This window comes from Podarcis gaigeae (assembly GCF_964106915.1).
Source record: "Podarcis gaigeae genome assembly, chromosome: 1".
In the NCBI taxonomy this organism is placed as follows: Eukaryota; Metazoa; Chordata; class Lepidosauria; order Squamata; family Lacertidae; genus Podarcis; species Podarcis gaigeae.
The window spans coordinates 27,390,540-27,406,244 of NC_139678.1; the positions used below are offsets into that span (position 1 = coordinate 27,390,540).

The 15,705-nt window shown below is 42.7% G+C and overlaps 1 protein-coding gene across 1 annotated transcript in view; it reads left to right on the forward strand.

Moving 5' to 3' along the window:
- SEL1L (SEL1L adaptor subunit of SYVN1 ubiquitin ligase) overlaps positions 1-10,402 on the forward strand; it is a 37,283-nt gene extending 26,881 nt beyond the window's left edge. Inside the window, exons 17-21 of the mRNA XM_083733178.1 lie at positions 21-186; positions 2,072-2,146; positions 2,720-2,892; positions 3,217-3,345; positions 5,617-10,402. Coding sequence (XP_083589304.1) covers positions 21-186; positions 2,072-2,146; positions 2,720-2,892; positions 3,217-3,345; positions 5,617-5,820 — 747 coding nt within the window. The 3' untranslated portion in view covers positions 5,821-10,402. The remainder of the gene's footprint in view (positions 1-20; positions 187-2,071; positions 2,147-2,719; positions 2,893-3,216; positions 3,346-5,616) is intronic.
- Positions 10,403-15,705: the final 5,303 nt, after the last annotated feature.

Genomic DNA, 15,705 nt, shown 5'->3' on the forward strand with positions numbered 1-15,705 from the left:
ATTGTGTGTGTTCTCTGCAGCTGTTTAAGAACGTGTGTGAACGAGGCCGTTGGTCTGAGAAGCTTATGACTGCCTACAACAGCTATAAAGATGGCGATACGAATTCTGCTGTTGTTCAATATCTGCTGTTGGCGGAACAAGGCTATGAGGTTGCACAAAGCAATGCTGCCTTCATTCTTGATCAAAGTAAGGGATTGGACTACATCTTGTATACATTACTGGCTTGGTGCTGATTAGCTATGCCGTGATTTTTAGCACCGAAGGTGGCTTCATATGTAATGATACGCTTCTGGGGTTAGAAATAACCAACCTGAAACAGCCAGCTTCTTGACAAATCATGAGTTATAACTTAAACAGAATAATTTATATATGTTCCATTATGGATAAAATCATAGAATGCTATAGTAAAAATGTCCCTTCATTCCCCCCAAATGCCTGTCCAAACTGAGACCTTGCACTCAGTGAAGGTTGGTCCATTAGTGCAAATGGGACACTGCCCCACTAAGCTCAGTCAACTTCCCACCTGCTTGCCTTCTTCTTTACATCCCATCCAGGGAGCTTCCTTCTCCTAAATCTCAGTGAAGATGGGGACAAACCTAGAATAAGTTTACTCTGCCTGCCTTTGGCTCTGGTTCCACTTACTGTTGGCCCCTCTCTGCCTTCCCCCCTACTAGTTTCATTGGGCACCAACCATTGGGCTTGCACTTCTTCCAGGAAATCAATATTTTGCATGTGAAGCAGTCACAATGCACAGATTTCACATGCTCTTGCTTGTTGAAACTTAATGAACGGATGCAATTGAAAAGACGATCTGTGTTAATCTTGGGCAATGTAGTGGGATTGTTGGGCTTTTTAGGTAATCGCTGAAGTATGTAACTGTTTAAACTGACCCATTACCATGCTACTCTTAAGCAAGCTTCCTATTGAAAACTAGTATAGGCACCGTGTGTGTTCCGTCACCATGGCATTCTATCCCAGTGTTTTTGCGGCTCTAAATTTAAAGTAAACTACAGACGCGGGTGGCGCTGTGGGGGCGCGGGTGGTGCTGTGGTGCTCATTGCCTAGGACTTGCCGATCACATGGTCAGCGGTTCGAATCCCCGCGGCGGGGTGAGCTCCCGTCTTTCGGTCCCAGCTCCTGCCCACCTAGCAGCTCGAAAGCACCCCTAGGTGCAAGTAGATCAATAGGTACCGCTTTATAGTGGGAAGGTAAACGGCGTTTCTGTGTGCTGCGCTGGTGCTGGCTCGCCAGAGCAGCTTCGTCACGCTGGCCACGTGACCCGGAAGTGTCTCCGGACAGCGCTGGCCCCCGGCCTCTTAAGTGAGATGGGCGCACAACCCTAGAGTCGGACACGACTGGCACGTAAGGGCAGGAATATCTTTACCTTACAGGCCAATTTATCAGTTATGGAGAGAATTCTTCTCCCACTGGACCAGAATTGCAGTTTGGGGAGGAGGGGAAGAAACAGGATCATAATATATAATATATTATTTTTAGAATAGAACCAGGGCCTGCTGTTTTTCAGCATTTTTCAGGTCAGTAGGGAAACACTGGGAAGCCTCCTCTCCAACAAGGGAGGGTAGGTGTTCTTGCTGCCTTTGGATATTTGAGGGTTTTCAAGCCTTGCTCTTACGGGATTGCTTCCGAAGAGAAGATTTCATGAGCAGAAACATTTGTTTTATTTTTAAATATGTTTTCCCCCAGGCTGTTAGATGCAGAATGGCATCTTGCACAGGGAACACAGGGGCAGAAAATCAGTCCCATGAAGGAAAGTGTAAAACACAAACCCACCATCTATGCTTGCTGGTGTGCGGGGGCCTAGTGTAAGCTCCTGATTTTGGTAGGTTCTTGCCACCAACCACTGTGACCATCAGGGTCTGGCAGACTAGATGCAGGCAAGGGGTGGTGACTGTGTGATGTGAATGACAGAAATCATTTGGTTAACTTTCTGCAGCAGAACTAGGAGGCTGTGCCCACCCCTACTCACCTGAATCATGTGGGTACTTAATCCTTTGGAAATTAAATATGACTTGTGTGTTTAATTCTCCCAACATTTATTCTAATTCCTCAGAAGAGGCCAGCATAATAGAAGAGAATGAGACTTATCCCAGAGCCTTACTGCACTGGAATAGAGCAGCCTCCCAAGGTGAGTCATAGCTCAAATTCTCTGGTTCCTCGGCCATAGCACACATGAGGAGTCCTTGTGGCAGTTTCCTGATTAGACTGGTATTGCTGCTGTGTCTGTTCAGTAGCTGGAAGCAGATCGTAAATAGGTTAAAGTCTTGCTTTGTGCCACCTGAATCCTCTCTTCCCTGCAGCCACATTTCTCTGACTATTGCAAAATACATTCAGATCTAAGAAATCTTGCATATTACAGAGCTGAACTGATACTGGGTCTGCTTTTGCCATGTCATTGCACTTGGCTCATTGCACAGTAGCTGCTGTAATCACCTAGATCCCAAACTTAGTCATTTCTGAAATGAAATTTCTGAATGCTACCGTATTCTCAGGGTGCATTTGCATAACGGGGCACGCGTGTTCAGCTAAATACTGCAGAATCAAATTCTGTCCATAGTGCCAGAAAATCTTGTGGTGAAATGAAATTCCCTCTACAGTTGGTTGTTGGTCTGGGACAGAAACCTACAAACCCTGGCTAACCGAAAAAAATGTGCCATATAGCTCACTCTTCTCTTCATTGTGGTTGTTCTTCTGCTGATAGGGTACACTGTTGCTCGACTGAAACTTGGCGATTACCATTTCTATGGCTTTGGAACTGAAGTTGATTACGAAACAGCATTTATTCACTACCGCCTGGCAACGGAGCAGCAGCACAGTGCCCAAGCTATGTTCAACCTGGGCTATATGCATGAGAAAGGACTTGGAATCAAGCAGGTGAGCCACCTTGGGAGACATGGTCATTGTGAAATTTGTTGCAGCAAAATTTCCAGTATGGTCAGTTGTAAGAATCTCTTGCCATCTACTGTAGGCATTTGTACATAATGCACTGGGCGGCAGGTGGGGAGGGAAGGAGTTTTCAATCTGACTAAATGGAGACAAGGTCACCATTAATGAAAGTGCCTTGCATATTTATTATGCATTATATTGGGGTGGGGGGGAATATCAGCTTCCTGCTCTTATTTAGAGGTCAGCACCAACAAGTTCAAGTTAACTGCTTTTGTCGTTCACGAATATATTTTAATTGTGTGTATTTTGTAGGATATTCACCTCGCAAAACGCTTCTATGACATGGCAGCTGATGCTAGTCCAGATGCTCAAGTTCCAGTCTTCCTTGCACTCTGCAAACTAGGAATCATTTATGCCTTCCAGTATGTACAAGAAACCAATGTAAGTAATGCAGAGCTTTTGTAGGGAAAGAATAATACTGAAGGTACTTTGATGGTGGTGCATTCCTGGTCAGAATTACCTCTTTTCCCCTTCTTCTGTGTGTCTGGCTTGAAGTATAGATGTGTAATTGGAAACAGCTTTAAGGTACAGGAACACTTTGCCTGTAGATAGAACAGTTTCTGGCAGTATGAAGTTTTCAGGTTGGAGGTTATTGTTTGTCCTTGGCTTCTGTCCCACTTCACCTGTAAAAGTGTTTCCTTGTCATACTTGCTCCCATTCAGCTACACCCAAAATTGAGGGACATGGGTGGCGCTGTGGTCTAAACCACTGAACCTCTTGGGCTAGCTGATCAGAAGGTCAGCGGTTCGAATCTCCATGATGGGGTGAGCTCCTGTTGCTCTGTCCCAGCTCCTGCAAACCTGTTGTTGTTGTTTAGTCATGTCCAACTCTTCGTGACCCCATGGACCAGAGCACACCAGGCACTTCTGTCTTCCACTGCCTCCCGCAGTTTGGGCAAACTCATGCTGGTAGCTTTGAGAACACTGTCCAACCATCTCGTCCTCTGTCGTCCCCTTCTCCTTGTGCCCTCCATCTTTCCCAACATCAAGGTCTTTTCCAGGGAGTCTTCTCTTCTCATGAGGTGGCCAAAGTATTGGAGTCCCAGCTTCAGGATTTGTCCTTCTAGTGAGCACTCAGGGCTGATTTCCTTAAGAAATGATAGGTTTGATCCTTAAGAATGGAGCCTGCCAACCTATCACCAGATAAATAGGTACCGCTGCGGTTGGAATGTAAACAGTGTTTCTGTGCTCTTCTTTCCATCACAGTGTTCTGCTGCTTCGGAAGCGGTTTAGTCATGCTGGCCACTTGACCCATAAAGCTGTCTGTGAACAAACAGCGACTCCCTCGGCCTGAAAACGAGATGAGCGCTGCAACCCCATAGTCACCTTCGGCTAGACTTAACCGTCTGGGGGTCCTTTACCTTTTACCTTTTTTACCCAAAATTGACCCACTGCCCCTGTTGCAGTGCCTGACATCCTGGTGTTACCCTGGTTTCATCATTATACTGGAGAGTCCTTTGAAATCTGCAGGAGTAGCCAACATGGTGCTGTTAGAAAACCCACAAGTGAAGCATGAAGGCAGTTTCCATCCCATGCTGTCCCTTCCCCCACATCATCTGGTATTCATTGTCATAACTCCTCTGACAAGGGAGACTCCATTTAGCCATCATTACTAATATCCAGCTATCTATGGGGTCCTTAGGCTGTAAAACCATCAAGCTGGGTGTGGGGAGAAAGAGTCTAAACCTGTGCAGGTCAAGGTTATGACTTCTTTTTCTTGTTCATTTCAACTGGTAGTACTCCCATTTGATAGGGACTCTTAACATGGCCTGTTTTCAGGAAAGCCCTGGGGCACTTCATTTTTGCCCCTTAGAAATGGGCCTTCATATTTCTCTTGCACTCTGCTACAGTCAACTGGGGTTTAATCATGAAGCAGTAAGCTGCAGGAATGCCAAGCTGAAGCTGTGCACTCATCCCACCACCATTCAGACTGATCACTTTATATTCCTGTTGAGGAAGAGTGGGAGAGAAGTGTTCCCATGGGTGTTGCAGAGCTGTAGGTGGTGGTAGCCAGTGGGCAGGTATAAAATTTAACTCGAGTTAAAAATAAAACTTGCAGCACATGTAATACATGGGAGGTGAAATACACTAAACAGCTTTCCAGGGTCCTTGAAGAAAGAACATAACCTGGCTGCAAGGTTACCACAGATAAGTTGCCCATCAAAAAGACAAGGTTTGACACTCAGTAACATTCTTGTTCAGGGATGCAGGTGGCGCTGTGGTTTAAACCACTGTGCCACTTGGACTTGCCGATCGGAAGGTCGGCGGTTCGAGGCCCCACGACGGGGTGAGTTCCCGTTGCTCGGTCCCAGCTCCTGCCAACCTAGCACACAGTGCAAGTAGATAAATAGGTACCACTCTGGCGGGAAGGTAAACAGCGTTTCTGTGTGCTGCTGTGGCTTCACCAGAAGTGGCTTAGTCATGCTGGCCACATGACCTGGAAAACTGTCTGTGGACAGACGCCAGCTCCCTTGGCCTGTAGAGCGAGATGAGCACCGCAATCCTAGAGTTGTTCGTGAGTGGATTTAACTGTCAGGGGTACCTTTACCTTTATCTTTTAGCATTCTTGTTCACATAAGGGGCAGGAAGCTATTGAAATTGTGGACAGCAGCTGAGGACTGAATGCCTCTCGCTTTGTCTGTTTTTTGTTTAGATCAAAGAAGTGTTCTCACACCTTGACATGGACCAGCTCTTGGGACCTGAGTGGGACCTTTACCTCATGACCATCATTGCTTTACTCTTGGGCACAGTCATTGCTTACAGGCAGAGGCAGCACCAGGCAATTCCCAGGCCGGCAGGGCCCCGGCCAGCTGTGCCCCTCCAGGATCCTCCCCCAGAGCATCAGCCACCGCAATAGCAGGAGCCTCAGCGAAGTGAACTGGATTTTCCAGCCGGGACTGTTTAGCGTGGTTTTAGGACACCCCATGAATGGGCCACATCTGCAAGGGAGGTGCAAAAGAGTGTTGCGTTCCGAAAGTCGCTTAGGACTCTTACCTTTCTTTTTTCAGGGATATGTATGTTTTCTCAATGCGGAGTTGAATGTTATTTCAGTGCCAGTGGAATAACGAAACAGCTTTTGTGAAACACGAGTGTGTTACTTCAGAAGTGATGCCTGCTGTACCAGATTGTTCAGTGCTCTTTTTCAGTTGTGTCTCAATAGTTCAGGTGATGATTGTGGTGGAGGTTGGCCTACACAGTAAGGAAACTTATAGTCGAGTCTTTGTTCCAGAAATTCAAGCCTCTGCTTTTCTTCTAAGTAAAAAAAGGCCATGTGAGTATGTTTGCAATTGTGATAAACTTGATTTATTTTTCTGGTTCTCTTCCCAATTCTTTCGATACCATCTTAATCCCTTAATAGTATTTCCCACCCTTGAGTGTCTGTGGGTGCTTTCATTTGGATATATCAGTCCATAAGAAGCAGATAAAAGACTATCAGTAAATATGAATATACTTATTCTCAGTGATCTGTGCTTACCCCTCCCCATTTGGGCAAATTCTTCCTAGCAGCAGTGGATGAAGTATGATTGCACTTATAAAATGACAAATAATTTAACGAACAAGTCCTCTGCAACGTGTGCAGAATTATGATTTTTTTGAATTATGTACACTGCAAGAGCCTGTCTGAGACGTGTAAGGATTCCACCCCACCCAAGCTCACTCAGCCTCTTTTCTTTTCTTTTCTTTTCTTGTTCCACAAATATGCCAAGATTAGCCGAACAGTGGGCTGGAGAAAAAGCCAGTGCTTTGTTAAGCTCGGAAGGCATCTTTATGGCAGTCTTTCTTTTCTGTTGCTTTTCCAGTCCATCATAATTCAGGTCTAATGAGCCGGATTTGTCTTAACCTGATATTGCAAATTCTATTCAAGCATTCAGTTCTAAATGCATGAAGGGGCCCTGCAGGAATGTATGGCACTAGCCCTGGCCCCATGACAACACAGGCATTTGCAGCATTCCACAGCTCATGTGTGATCATCTCTTCGATGCACATAGGATTTCATCCTCGGAGGCGGGAATCCAATCTTGTCCCTGTGTTGGAAAACCTGTGCACATAGAAAGCAGCCCCCTTCAGACTGAGCTGAAAATGGCAAGACAACGCTGGCATACATTGTGTGAAGAGGGCATTCCCACAGGTTTCAAATGCCCAAACAGGATGATTGCATTAGGTGTAGGAGACTGTGCAACTTTGGGTTATTAATGTAACCTCAATCTACATATCTAAGAATTGGTTACTACAATTTCTGTTGCATTAGCTATCGTGAGATGCAAAGCACTCAATTAGCATATAGTAGTCGACTCTAAATGTATCAGTTAATAACACCCACACCATTTATACCAGTTTGGCTCCAGCATACATTATTTTTAAGCTCCTTAGAGTGTAGGAATATGTTTCAGGGGTGAGAGGATCCCCAGACTCTGATGTCATATAAGAGCTGTTATAGTACGAAAACAAATCTCAACATGTTTTTCCTTTGGCCTCAAATCAAACAACATGTTCCAGGCTATAAGACAACTATGGACACTTGCTGTTTAACCCTTACTCTTTTAGTAAGTCACTACATGAAGCAAAGATGCAAGGATAATTTTCTGGCTGAGCGGATGCACAGAAACATGTTCCTTTTTTAACTACTACAGTAGCATATACAGGTGTCTGTTTCTAGAGCATCATTATATAAGCTGTTGGTACCATTGAAAGCAATGTGGTATTTAAATGTTATTTAGAGTCTGGACTTGCATACGTTGCATGCTTCTCAAAAGCACCTTATCTTGCCTTGTTCAAATGCCAACAGTCTTTGTTAGTAAGCAAGTAGGCAAGCATAGTTGGAGTAGCAAGGGCTTCCATTAAAAGAAAGACACCGTATGGCTCTGAAATCTTAGAATATTATTGAGCAAGATTTTCTTCCATTAACATGTCTTGTAATCTGTGAGAGGAGCTTCTAGAAGCTGGGTGTTGTGTGGCTTAACAGTATTATGAGGTTGGACAACTTTGTAGGTGGTCCGAAAGCTTTTTTTCCCCCCAAAAATGTGCACATCAGATAGACAAGGTGCAAACGAAAACTAAAACCTTACCATAGTTTGGGTCCTACATACAGGCTGCCATTCAAAGGAACAACAGGGTTGTGGGGGGGATATTCCTTTGGCGTTTCAGTAGCTTTCACAGCCCTGGAGGCAAGCCACAGCTTTAGCAAACTGCTTGCCTCTTCGGAAGTGGGAGCTGTAACTGAAAATGTTCAAGGCTCCAGTTGCAAGTGATGGTCTCTGCTCGTGCATTTGTTAATTACTACAGGGTAAAATCCAGAAAAGTGTGCTTTATTTCAAATGAGACTAAATTGTGATACAGTTGTTTCCTACGTTAAAATCAATACTTTCTTTGGAATTAACAGCTTAGTAACTGCATAATTCTTCAAAATAACCAAAATTTCCAAAATATTCCCCTCCGCTATCTCATTTTATTGCTTCTGTGGAGCTTTTTAAAGAATTGCTAATTGTGCCACTTTAAATTTGTTTTGATTCACTTGAAGAACATAATAGTTGACTCACTCTTTAATTTCCACTTGATGTAGCAACTATAGCCTTCATAACCACATCCATACTAAAGCTAAACCTTGAGATAAGCAAAACACATGATCTCCCCTTTTGAATTATTTTCCTCCTTTAAAATGCAAGATAAGTAATAAGCGTGTTTCCCTTATGGATTTTGCCATTGCTGAAGCTATTTAAATAGCATCCATTTAGATTTGATGTAGCTGACAGCAGGTTACATGGGGGAACCATCAAGCAAACTCAGGGATTTAAGAAAAGATCAGTAGGTCTAGGTTATCCACATATAGTATCTTTGAACATTCTCTTGTTTTGAACTAACCTTTTAATTTTCCTTTTAAATTAAGACTAGCATCTATCAATATAAAATTGCTTGCATTCAGTTGGTGCTAGTAAAGCAGGCTTTGCCTTTTAAACTTTTTGTCATGGGGTGTGATTTTAGAGAGCATCCTCTTGCTATTTAGAGAGGCAGGTGGATTTAAATAATCTAAGCTAAATGGAATTGCTTGACATGGATCAAATTGTTGAATTCAAATTGTGATTCTTTTATCCAAGATAGATCAGAACATAAATGGACTTGGCTAAGGATCTGCTGAAACTTATGTCTTTCTAATCCATCTCTTTTCTGAAAATTGTCACTGTACCAGATGTTGTGAACGTGAACAGCAGCATGTTTCAGAGACTATAATTATATATCGTTGGAATTTTGCTTCCCTGGATGTAATTAGTGCTATCCATATGTATGAGAAATTTCTCCTTTCACACGTTAAGTGACAGTGTTTGAGTGAAGGGTTTACTCGAGTCTTAAATCACTAAACCAGGAATAAACAGCATATTTGAAGTAGCAATGGATGTCCCACCACAAATCTGTGTTGGGTTAGCTCAGCTCTGCCTTTCTCTTCATGGTAGCTGTCACAGATGCTTCTTAATCTGCTTTTCCATAATGTGGCTGTATGTGTGAAAATACTTCACTCTGTGATTGACACCCTTGGGGAAATAAAGTGGGGGAAGCTTGCCTTCTGATATTTTAACTACTTATTGGGGGATGAGAAAAATTGAAAAAGAGTTGTTTCCCCACTATGTTTTAACAAACCAAACAATACAGAGCACCCAGTCCATCATCTCAAGGTAGCCATCACTGTTGAGCCCAGTTCGGGTTTTCTTTGACACAAGGTATTTTAAACAAGCCCTTGCTTAAACCAACAAATAAGAAGTTGGTTGTGACTGATCATTACACGAGGCTGGGTGGTATGTATAACCCAAGACAGTAGTGCTTGCACACAAAGCACCAGCACACCAGTGTCATGTGCCCCTAGGCCACACATCCCTGGTGCAATTGACTGGTTCCACTGATTTAAGTGAAACTTAAGTTACAATCCTATGCACGCTTGCCTAAGAATACACCCTGTTGAACCGAATGAACTTAATTCCAAGTAAATAAGCATAGGATCAGGCTGAAAGTCCAACGTAAGATGGATTGGGGCCAACAGCTTGCACTCTGTTAATTTGCTGTTTCTAAAACCCACATACCCAAGTTACAAGAATGGAAGCTTACTTTAGCAATTCTTTAATATTTTAAACAGCACGACAAACAGGTTACTTTCCACTTTTTTTCCTTTTTCTTTTTTGAAGCGTTGGCATGATTTGAGAGCTGCAACTGAATGCATACAGTTGGAGAAGGCTAGTGAGAAGAGTCCTTTTGTCTCACGCTGGCCTAAATCACAAAGTGAATAAAGGGTTTTGTAAATTTTCTTTTGTATTTAAGATGATGCAGTATAAAGGCTGGAAAAGTGTAATATAACTGTAAACACATCCTGTTAATAGAAAGATGTACAGATTCATTTTGTACTATATCTTGTTGAATAAAGATGCCACTTTTGTGATTGGCCTGTAATGATGTAAGAGAAGTTGTGTTTCCTTTTTACGTTTAAAAAGAACTGGCATTTCTGACTATGACCCATACAGCTGAACGAGAAATCCTCCCCCCTTTTTTATCAATTAGTGCCTAACAATACAATAAAATTCTTGCCTACTTGGCAGTAAATGCTGATTTCAAGTAAATATGCATAGGATTGCAACCTTAGGGTACAATACTATGCTTGCATACCAGGAAGTAAGCCCCACAGAGCTCAGTGGGGCTTAACTTATGCCTAAACTTGCATAGGTCTGCAGTGTTACCGTCTGAGTCAACTTTTCCACCTTGGGAGGACTGAAACGCCTATGTGTTGCTTCCCTGTTTCACCTACCTCTTCTTCTTCCCTCCCCTGTGTTGAATGTTAGATTGTGACTTTTGTGAGCTTCTATTTTTTGAGGCAGGGTGCCTGCCTTATATTCTGCAAAGCAGCAGGTGCACTGTGAGAAAGAGAAGTTGTGAAGAGTGCTTTTTTTGCATGTAAAGAGAGCACAGGAAGAGAAGAGTCAGGAGCGCTGGCACATTATCATAGTAATGTGCAGAAGAATGGGAATATGTCCTCCACCTACTGTCCATGACCTGCACATATGCAGCTATGCATCAACAGAATATATTTCTCGTATGCACACAGTTGATGAATGGGTGTGGCAGAAGGAATATGACCGTGTGCATGGAGATGGGGCCAAGATTGGGAGAAACATCACCACACACACTTCTATATGCATCTCTCTGTACATGTTGCTGTTCATCTGCCAATCACCATGGGAACTAGATGCCATGATTCAATACCTATTACAATCTCCCCACCCCCAATCCCACCCAATAAAATAAGCACTGTTGTATAGCCTTGTTTGTACCTTTAGAATTACATTGCAGAAAGGGGTTTTGTTAAATCTTGCCAGAAAGAATGTAATATGATTACTGCAAATGCCTAGAATATTTAGGATTGGCTTTGAGAGGGAGTAGGATAGCAGTCAAGCACAGGAGCAAATCACCTGTGAATTCACTGAGCTCAGGTAAGCCACTGTCTCTGTCTCCATCACCTCCAATCTGGAATAATGTAATAACTTACCTTACAAAGTTGAAAGAGCTATAAAGATGATGTACTTGAAACTGTCTGAGCACAGGAAAATTGCTATTACAAGTGCTCTATTATTATATAAAAGCTGTGTGACTGTTATGAACCCCTACCGCTGGTTTTGTGGCCAGCAATTTTCATTTATTTTGGCATGTCAAATCAGGCATAATTGACACTTGAAAAGAGAGCAAATATATTCTACAAAATGCCTTGCTGCATTTGGTGTAGAATTCCTTCATTCACATCTTAAGATCAATTTATTTGGGAGAAGCTTAGCTAGTAATAATGAACTGTTCTGGGATGTTGTTGTTTTTAAGATGGTGATGGTAATGATCGCCACTTTTCTACATAGTTATACCTAAAGTGGCTTATAACTAGGGACGGGAGGTTTTCAATTTAGTACACGTTTAAATATGAACCTACTTTCCAAAACAATGTTGAGACGCAAAAAAAACAGCCATGCATCAAAATTTACACATCTCTGAATTTGGCAATGCAGTTCCCCAGCCAAGTAATGTGTACAAAAATAGCATATCAAAATGCATTATATTGGGAGAAATTCCTTTGCAAAAGTGTGTATATTAAAAGAAATTAACACTAAAATGCTGGTGGACTTTAAAAAAAACACCACAAACTGTTGAGAACAGAAGATTAGAAATGTTGAGAACTGAAGATTGGAAAAGTGAGGAACCTGAGAGAAACCAAAATGGGAAGATTCATCCACCCTGAGAAATACAATAAGAGGAATTCATAGCAGAGCATAATTACAATACTACTTGCTCATTTCAAGACATAATGTTTCAGGCCACTCCAATCTCTGCCAAGTGGGGAGATTGCCGGAGTCTTGGCACTTAACCAGGGTTTGTGTTTCTTTGGGAGGAAATGCACAACGGAGGCTAGGGTCTTCATGAAATATTTTTATTCACAAATATTTACACCTGGGGTTTGTGGAGAGTTGACAGCATTTACATCTCAAGAGATGCTTCTCCTTCCCAGCAGCACTTGCAGAAAACACCTTCCCTTCCGTCTCGGCCAGCCTGCTAAGAAGTTCCACTTGCCCCACATCCTCCAAACATTTGCTTTTAAAATATTTTTTTTCTGTGTGACATCACGATGGCTGTAGAAGAAGAAGAAGAGGAGTTTGGATTTGATATCCCGCTTTATCACTACCCGAAGGAGTCTCAAAGCGGCTAACATTCTCCTTTCCCTTCCTCCCCCACAACAAACATTCTGTGAGGTGAGTGGGGCTGAGAGACTTCAGAGAAGTGTGGCTAGCCCAAGGTCACCCAGCAGCTGCACATGGAGGAGCGAAGACAAGAACCCGGTTCCCCAGATTATGAATATACCGCTCTTAACCACTACACCACACTGGCTCTGGCAACCCCTGTTTGTCCAAACTCCAAGGATTTTCCTTTGATGTGTTGATGACTTGTTCTCCTTAACTACTCCCCCCCCCCCCCCTAGGCACCGATGCCCTGGACTGGAAAAGAAGCTTAACCTGCCTTTTTGCACTGTTAAATATGAAGCCTGTTAGCTCACCTTAATTCTGTTCTGGAATTCTGGAACTGTGTATAGCAAACACAGGGAAAACGGCGCGGGAATGAACATGTTAGCTCCACCCTTCTCATTTTTGTAGCCCTCCATAAGTTTGAGAGCAACTGTGTGAAGAGGCATGTTTTAGAACGGTGCTTTCCAAAACATGTGGGGACTCTCCACATACTCATGGCTTACTAATTCACACAGTTGCCTGCCTCTTTTGGAGGGCAACAGTAGCATGCACATCCCTGCAACACTTCCCTCCCCCCCCCCCACTTTATTATGCTTAAAGCCAGGGGTTCTCTAGTTTTCTGCTCCCAGGATCCACTTGAGTTGGCTAAAATGAGACTGAAGCCCACCCATCACAAAATGGCGGTGCCAATAACAAAATGGCAGCAGAAAGGGGTTGGCAGAATGAGCTGGCAATTCAAGACTCCCCCCCCCCCGCCCCCATTGCTAAGTAATCCCTTTTCTAAACTGCTAAATTCTTTGCCCACAGTTCATCTTTCTTGAAGAAAAATACAGACTGCATGAGACATTTTGTGACTCAGCCTCCCCATTTTATGCAGAATTGCTGACCCAGAAGTTCTTAGTGGGGAGGGCATTTTATTTTTTATTTTATCTACCTTCCACCACCACCACCCTCACCCAATATACACATACTCCTCTCAAAGTGGTTGGCGTTTTTTGTTTTTGTTTTTAACTGATCTGTAATTTCATCTCCTTGTTCTTTTCACACTTAGCTTTCACTTATTTCCCCCCAAGCTGCCGGTGTCTTTCATTCCTTTCAACCTACTTCTTTCACATTCACATCTTCCTATGAAAGCTCTATCTCTTGTCCCCAGTTTCGTTTTCTTTTCCCAGTTTATTAGTATTACTCTTTAAAAATAAAAAAATAAAAATCCTTCCAGTAGCACCTTAAAGACCAACTAAGTTAGTTCTTGGTATGAGCTTTCGTGTGCATGCACACTTCTTCAGATTGGTATCTGAAGAAGTGTGCATGCACACGAAAGCTCATACCAAGAACTAACTTAGTTGGTCTTTAAGGTGCTACTGGAAGGATTTTTTTTTTTGTTTTGACTATGGCAGACCAACACGGGTACCTATCTGTGTCTTTAAAAATAGTAACCTTTTTGGCTCTCTAGCTTCCTTCAATGCTGCCTCTAGCCCTTGCCCTTAAAGGGAGGGTGGAGAAGCTTCTGGGTTTGGCAGGAGATGGAGAGGGGGGAGAATTAGGATGTGGGGTGTGAATCTGCGTGAAGTGGATGGGTCAAAAGGATCAGCAGCTCCCTCAGTCAGTCTTTCTGTCTCCCTCCTTCCTGTTTGCTGTCTTCCTTCCCTGACACTTGTTGCCACATCCGTTTCCTCTGCTTTTCAGATGGGCGGGTATGTCAAACTCAGTTTTCTTTCAGTTTCTTCACATTCTTAATTTCACTTCTGTACATTTCTACATCAGCTTGTAGGAAAAAAATTATTTAAAAAATAACACAAACCTCATTAAAATTCAGTAGCATTTTAGTGTTCATTTATCCTAATGTATGCATTTTGATATGCAGTTTTCCTGCAAATTTCCTGAATACATTCTTTTACCCATGTTCTGTGATTCTATTCTATTCAATGCACATTTTACCATAGCATCTGCATTTTTTAAAATAAATTCCCTCTCTCAATAGAACATACAGAGACTCAGTTTTCAAATCCTAGAACTGTTCAGACAAATTGGCCATACCCAAAGCATGACATTGCTGTTATAGGCAATATAGAGATTGTGAGAGGAGAGAGAGAGGAATGGAAAGGCAGAGACAATAAATTTCATTCTTTTACATTTTTGTACCCATTATTTGTCTGGAGAACTACACTGCAGAAATCGGAGAAGTGTGAATTTCAGAGGCTAAAGGTTCGCATCTTGTTTTGCAAAGTGTGGATTAGGTAAATTCACCTTTAAATGTGAACTGAATACAATTTCTCCCGCATCCCTAATTCCCACCCTGACACACTGCATGCTGCAGCTTTACTCTCTTACCAATTCATCTCCTACATATTCCTGTGCACTGTACATGCAGGGAAATGCTGCTACCCACCGCACAACAATAAAGCCACAGCATGACAAGGCAGGTGGGATGCAGCATTGAAGTGTCCTGATGGTCTCTGGAGCACAGTTTGAGAAATGCGGCTGCACATTTTCCAGCCCCAGCACACCTGAAGGAGGGCTGTTAGCCAACTGCTCAAACTAACACATTATCAATGTATATTGTTTATCAATTGCCTAAATACATAAGCCAGAAAGTGGCAATGCTAATGTTTTGTCGTTTTTAAAAAATAATAATCTTGCATTGCTGAGATTCGCTGACCATAAATTCTGTCTGTCTTGTTTTCTTTGGCACTTTCCACTCAAAATAAATTTTGTGTTCCTGTTTGTTTTGGTTCTGTTTATTGGACTGGCTTACAGTCCAATTGGTCTGAGGTTTCCAGTGTTGTTAGATTGTATTTGTGACTAATATCTTTTGAGGAACTGAATTCTTAAAAGTGATTTGGGATGTGTTAGGACTGTGCAAAACAATCTATAGGCACAAATCAGCTAATGCTAGGCATTTTCTGGGTGCTTTTCTTTGAAATGGGAGATTTAAGCATCTGCTTTAAGCCTCTTCCAGGGAATAGAACGTGACTGAAAGGTGCTCA